At 55.6% G+C, this 6,440-nt stretch overlaps 2 protein-coding genes across 2 annotated transcripts in view; both read right to left on the bottom strand.

Annotated features, from left to right (window-relative positions):
* The window catches only part of LOC105978860 (bone morphogenetic protein 8B-like), a gene marked incomplete at its 5' end in the record, with an annotated part of 33,707 nt that overhangs the window by 10,336 nt on the left and 16,931 nt on the right, over positions 1-6,440 (bottom strand). The window contains 2 exons of the mRNA XM_013005247.2: positions 4,092-4,240; positions 4,592-4,781. Of these exons, the coding sequence (XP_012860701.1) occupies positions 4,092-4,240; positions 4,592-4,781 (339 nt within the window). The remainder of the gene's footprint in view (positions 1-4,091; positions 4,241-4,591; positions 4,782-6,440) is intronic.
* LOC101647534 (succinyl-CoA:3-ketoacid coenzyme A transferase 1, mitochondrial) lies at positions 7-1,266 on the bottom strand (the record flags this gene model as incomplete). The annotated part of the gene is made up of 1 exon (XM_013005232.1): positions 7-1,266. A coding segment is annotated over exon 1 (1,260 nt), but the record flags the coding sequence as incomplete, so codon positions are not given.

The following is a 6,440-nucleotide window of genomic DNA, read 5'->3' as shown; positions in this document are numbered from 1 at the left end:
CATCCAGTTGGCCAGGTCCCCATATTTGGAAACCTGCATTCCTCCCAGTAAGGTCAGATCGAGGTGGCCTCCCCGAATCATGGCAAAGGACTCATCACTGGCGAAGAAAGAGGCCCCAGGAATAACAGTGACTGTTTGGTTGCCAGCATTGATGAGATCCACATCCATCTCATTTTTTAATGGGAACGGCCCCAAGCCCAGGATTCCGTTCTCACTCTGAAGGTGGACAGTTATGTTGGGGCTGATGAAGTTGCTGGCCAGCAGAGGGATTCCTACTCCCAGATTCACACACATGCCGTCCTTGAACTCCAGAGCTGCCCGTTTGATAATTCGGGTCTTCAGATCATTGGCAGGGGTGTGCTTGTCCACCCCGGCTTTTTGGGCCCACTCAATTAAGTTCTCATACTTCTCTCCCTTTATCAAGCGGTCTACATAAATGCTAGGGACATGGATTTCCTCTGGGGAAAATGATCCAACGTCCACAATCTCTCCAACCTCTACCACGGTGGTGTTGGCAGCTTTGCACATGGGTTGGTTGAAATTCCGGGCGCTTTTCCTAAAGATAATGTTGCCTGCACGGTCAGCCTTCCACCCTTTCACCAAAGCAAAATCTCCTGTGATGGCTTCCTCCAGAAGATAATGGTGGCCATGAAACTCCCTCACCTCCCTGGGCTTACTGATGATGGCCAAGTCGCCATCGTCATAGTACCTGATAGGAATGCCTCCTTCCTGGACCAGGGTGCCATAGCCTGTGCTCGTGTAGAAGGCGGGCACCCCAGCACCGCCTGCTCGGATCCTCTCAGCCAGTGTGCCCTGGGGCGTCAGCTCCAGTTCCAGCTCCCCAGTCAAGTACTGGTGCTCGCAGAGGGTGTTCTCCCCAATGTAGGAGCAAATGACTCGGCGGATCTGCTTGCTGGTCATTAAGAGGCCCAGGCCAAAGTGCTCCAAGCCCACGGTGTTGCTGACCACAGTGAGGCCCTTCACATGGGTCTCCAGCAAGGCCCGGATCAGGTTCTCCGGGATCCCACAGACACCGAACCCGCCCACCAGGATGGTGGCATCGTGTGGTATATCCTTGATGGCTTCTACTGCGTCTGCGTAGAATTTGACTGGTTGGCAGCAGTGGGGGCTGCTGGAGAAGCAGAGAGCATAAGCCGTGGACAGGGCGGGGGCGGGGGCGGGCCTGGGCCCGGACCCTCCCCTTCCCCAGTGGCCCACTAGGGCTCCAAGCCGTCGCCCCGTGGAAAGAAGGCGGAGCGCAGCCATGTTGGGTGCGCAGTCTCAAGGGTGGAGGTAGGGGTGTATCCGGAGCCGGCTTAGGGGCGCCTAAGCCACTGCTACATCATAGAGACGGACGCCCACAACAGTGACGTCACCGCAGTTCTGTAGTAAGATTGGAAGACCTAGAGGCGAGAGGGGGGTGGTGGGGGGCGGCCCTCTGCGTGTAGTGAGGACATAAGCACAAAGAGTCCAAGGTCCTACCAAGCTACATGGCAGACGGGGCTGGAACTGGTGATGGGGCTCTGAGCTTGCTGCTCACCCTGCCATGCACTGCAGGAGAGAGGATTCTGGGCTGGTCACCCCCGCCCCACTGAAAGAGAAAATGCTGGCCTGTGACCAGTCCCACCCCAAATACCTCCCCCCTCCTCCCACGCCCATCCCCCACCCCCACATGATCCAGATCATAGCTGAGCACAGGGCCTCTTTCAGTGAACAAATTCAGTCCCTTCTGCCCCCTCCCCCCTGGCTGAGCCCGTGGGGCCTCTGCCAGAACCAAGCCCTTGGGGGCTTCCCCAGACCTGACAGCATCCTTCCAATAAGCACTGGGGTGACATATTGACACTGTTAAGGGTGAACAAGACTGGGAGTGGGGTAACAGTGTCCCTCACTGAACATTCTCCTTGTGACCTTGTTTAATCTCCTTGAGAGCTCCAAGAGCTGGTACCTGTCCCACTCACTACATTCCCCTGGAATAGCTCCAGTTCAGCCCTCCTGTGATAGCAGGGGTGTTGGCCTACCTAGCCATCGGTCTTATGCTCAGAGCCCCCTCACTGGGAACTGGTCAAGGGTTTTGCAGTTTTCCTCTATCCCCACCAAATCCTTCCCCACAGCTGCAGTTGGGGTCTGGGTCCCCCTAGCACAGGGGCTGGAAAAGCAGCAGGGTCTCCTCACTGGGCTATGCATCCTCACTCCACTGGGCTGCTCTGGTCAAGGTCAGCAGCTTCCAATGACTACCCTCTGGTCCCATCAGCCTGCTCCTAACAGGAGCCCTCACAAAGGACCCACCCTCCTACTGGGAAGGCTTCTCTTGGCAGCTGGGCCACCTTGCTCTCCAGGTGGCCGGCTTCCTCCCTACTGGTTCCTTCCTGCCCTCCCTCCTTCCTGTGGCCCCTCCTTGGCAGGACCTATGGAGATCAGAATCCCCAGGGCTCCAGGCTGTTCCCTTTTCTATACTGTTCTACTCCTTGTGTTCTTATCCACTTCTGCTCACCTGCCAGCGGTCCCCATACCTGGGCCTACCTGCATGTGTGGAAGTCAACCAACACCTCAATACTATCACCGCTGAAAGAACTCTTGATGTCCTACCTCAAACCTCCTTCTCCAGCTTTTTCCTTCTCAGGTTGAAATAAATAAAATTAAAACCTAGGGTGGAGACTTAGAAGTTGAGACTTGGTGCACTACATGAAAGATCTAGTCAATGTCCCTGAATTGCACATGTAGAAATTATGGACGTGGTATAAGTTCTGCCTGTATAGTCTATAAAAATATGTATGAAATATAAGTAGGTATCATCCTTGAGTCTTGCATTTTCTTCATCTGCAGAAAACCCAACCTACCCTACATAGAGTTTCCAAGGCTGTAAATCTTTATGGGAACAGAGCCTCAGTCTTCTCTCATAGACAGACTGGTGGGTTTGAACCACCGGCCTTGCAGTTAGCACTCCAGCTTTTCCCTGAAGCAACACCCAGGACTCCTTAAATGGTGCAGGCAGAAACTATTCAATTATATGTTTCGCTGTTATATCCTCAACAGCAGCAATAAAGTCAGTACAATTTAGAAGGGAAAGAGACAGGCCAATGTTTAGGTATTCTGAAGAATGCCCCTCAATTTGCATTTGTGGGAGGCTTTGCTCCAGCTTAGACTGGAGAAAGTGGGTTTGGTGAAGGGCTATCCTTACATGGCACAGCAAGGGCACCTGCTATAGACATGACTTCTCACGTTGACGTGAACCTAGGTCACCAGGCTGGAGAACATCATCAGTGTTCTCCACTGGAAAGTTCCTTTCCCAGGCCCTTTCCATGCTGAGCTCTTTGGAAGCAAGTCACTAAGCACAGGCCACACAAGGGGGTGAGTTCTGTCACCTCCTTGAGGGACAAGTATGTCAGAGGGTTCGTTTTTAAAATTGAATCAGATCTTGCCATCCCCCGTTGCTATTAAACAGGGTAAGTTACCCTGAAAACACCACACACCTGCCCTGGTCTACCTTAACTCAAAGCCACCCTGCCAACCTTTCTCAATCTTCTTCCCACGTCTCCCCTCCTGCTCAGCTTCAGCCCCAGCAGCCCTCCTGCTGCTCCTCAAACCACACCAACCTGTGCCCCTGAGGCCTATCCCCTGGCAACCCCCCACTGAGTGAATGGGGAGTGCATCTCTATTCTGTAGGTGGGAAAGCAGAGCCCTGCTGAGGTCAGTACCCTCAAGGTCACCAAGCTAGGCATTGCCGAGCTGAGATTCAGACCCAGACTCAAAGCTGGAGGGAGCCAGCTCTTCCTCCCTCTGCCCCTCTCCAGGGTGGGAGCTCTCAGTGCAGGGAAGGCTGCTCAGCACAAAGACTTGGCCATTTCATAGGAAGGAAAGCATTGGTTCCTTCTCTTAGCAAGGCCAATGTTAGGTCTGCAGAAGCAGAGGAGGGGATCCCCTGGCTGAGGGCCTCCATGTGTTTGTTTGCACGCTGCCAGGAAGCACACTCAAACTCACTGAGCCTTCACACTGGGGAGGGTCTCTCACTCAGTGTCACACCTGGCCCTGGCGAGGCCACCAGTCTGAAAGGGACCTAGGAGAAGCCCGGCTGCCCCAAGCCCGGGCCTTACCATCCTCTGTTTCCACATAGAGGCGGAGTCCCAGGTCCTTGTTACGGGTCAACAACCAGCGGTCACTGGCTGCTGTGACGTCCAACACCAACCAGCCCTCGTCCCCAGCTCGGAGCGTCTGAAGATCCAAAAAGAACAAGTCAGACTCCCTGTGGACACGAAAGAACAATTAACTGAGGCTGCCACAGCTGCACTGTTTCTTGTGCCCACTCAGGGCCATCTGCACAGCGTCTACTTTATTACTACAGCAGGGCCGTGCCTCTACCCATGTACAGATAGGGAAACTGAGGCACGGTGGCCTGACCAAGCTCCCCAGCCAGGTATGCAGCTGGGGCTTTTCAAAGGTGTTAAGAATCTGGCCACTGTATGTTGACTATCTGAAGCTTGTCTCCCCACAAAGATTCCCCCATGTCCTCTGTGCAGTGCCTTCCCTGGGCCAAACACACTGACAAACATGCTGGATATGAGGAGGGAGGGCTGTGCAGAGTCGGGGGAGGCACCTGTTGGACTGCTCCGGGACCACCTCAAACATGCTGACGTGGAGGGTCTGGTTGACGTGGTGGGGGCTCGGCAGCTTATAAATCCGGAACTCAGCAGCTGTGACTGCCTCCCCTGCTGGGATCGGGGTCAGGTCAAACCGGAACTCCTTCCAGTGGGGCTCGTGGTGGCCTAGGGCATGGTCACGCTCCACTGGAAGACAAAGCAAGGCCAGCGTCACTCGGGCACCTGAGTTGGCTGACTCCGGTGCTGTCCCTCCTCTGTCACAGTCTCTGCCCCTGGCTGTTTGTGGGTTGGAGGGTGTCCCCCAACAGAGCTCACAGAGTACCTTCCACTCTGTGCACCACTCCCTGCACACCCGCCTGGCCCTGCTCAGCACCCTGCTGGCTCTGAGCCCACAGACAGATGAGACCAAGGACAAGGCCCTCCCTGGGAGTCAAAGGCTAAAGGGAAAATGGACATCAAAACCAATAGAAAAAAGGGGCCACGTGTCCAGTGGAGAAACCTCGTGGACAGGACACCACAGACTGTATGTCACCAGACAATAGCTGCCCAAAGAGCCTGGGTGGGAGGTGTGTTGGGGACAGTGCTTGGAGCTGACATCTGAGCTGGGCCTTGAGGCTGAGTGTGAACTGTCACTATGTTAGGCAGAGAATGGCAAGAGCACAGGGGCCAGACTGCAGGGGACACCGGGGTCCTGGGAAAACCACCCCACAAAACCAGAGCAAGTAGACCGAGGAGACAGAGGAAGAGCGGAAGGAGCTGGACAGGAACAAGGGAAACGAATGGGCTGACAAGCTCCGTGGGACCCAGATCAGATGCTGAGGGACACGGGAGGGTCCATGGAGTGGTGGAATCTGAAAGGGTTTCAGAGAGGAGGTGACAACTGAGAGCTGGACCTGGAGGGAAGACTCAGGGTCTGAAAGGCAGGAAGGAGGAGGACCTTCCAGGCAGGGGGACTCAGGGCACAGTCTGGAGGCTGTCAGGAGCCATGCAGGCTGGTGGAGTGGGGTCAGGACGAGAGGGTGGTTGTGCCTGAGTGGAAGGCTGGGCTGCCAGGTTCAGCTGTGGGTGGTGCATGCCTACATGGGAACACCGGGGTTTGAGGGGAGACCTCCCTGGGAGGGTCTGTGGAGGCAAGGGTGGGACCTGCTGGGGGTGAGGCATAGGCGGGGCTCAGAGGCAGGACTGGGGTAAATGGGTGAGGCCAAATCTTCCCAGCCATGCGGAAATGTCCTGGACAGAGTATTTAGGGCACGCCAGCCTCCCATCACTTTCCAACACCAAAAATCTGTGACTCCGGAAAGCAGGGGCGGGAGCCGCCCAGAACCTTCCTCAAAGCCCAGCACGAAGATTTTAATTATGTGTCTGTGAGTCTCTTTTCTCTCTGTGGCTACTGAGCTCAGTGACACAGGTTTAAAGCGTCCCAGGCTGTGTGGCCGGAGGCGGATGTGGGGAGCACGCCCTGTCCTCGCGGTGGGAACTTGGTCCAGTGATGGGCAGGCAGGCAGCTGTGCTGGGCAGGCTATGCGGCAGATGTGTGTGGGCAGAAGGAGATAGCCTGTAATCCCCCAGGCCAGGACCGAGAGTACTAGAATGTCAGTGGCCAGTTGCACTTCAGGGGCTGGGCACGCAGCAGCTTCCCACCTGAGAGCCAGACTAATCCAGAGGCAGTAGACACAGGGCGGGAACTGGTCCTTCCCAGACTGGCACGGTCAAAGTCTTTGCTGGGAGATGATGTGTGAACATGGACACACCTGTGTCCTCCTCCTGACAGACACCTCCACACACACTTAGTGGCCTTGGGGGCTGGGCCAGATGCCTGATGTGCAGGGTAAGCCTGACAGTTCC

Source organism: Echinops telfairi, unplaced genomic scaffold (assembly GCF_000313985.2).
Source record: "Echinops telfairi isolate 266 unplaced genomic scaffold, ASM31398v2 ScPeMD7_7457;HRSCAF=8495, whole genome shotgun sequence".
Classification (NCBI taxonomy): Eukaryota; Metazoa; Chordata; class Mammalia; order Afrosoricida; family Tenrecidae; genus Echinops; species Echinops telfairi.
Note: the sequence above shows the minus strand (reverse complement) of the source record. Positions and strands in the feature narration are given on the sequence as shown.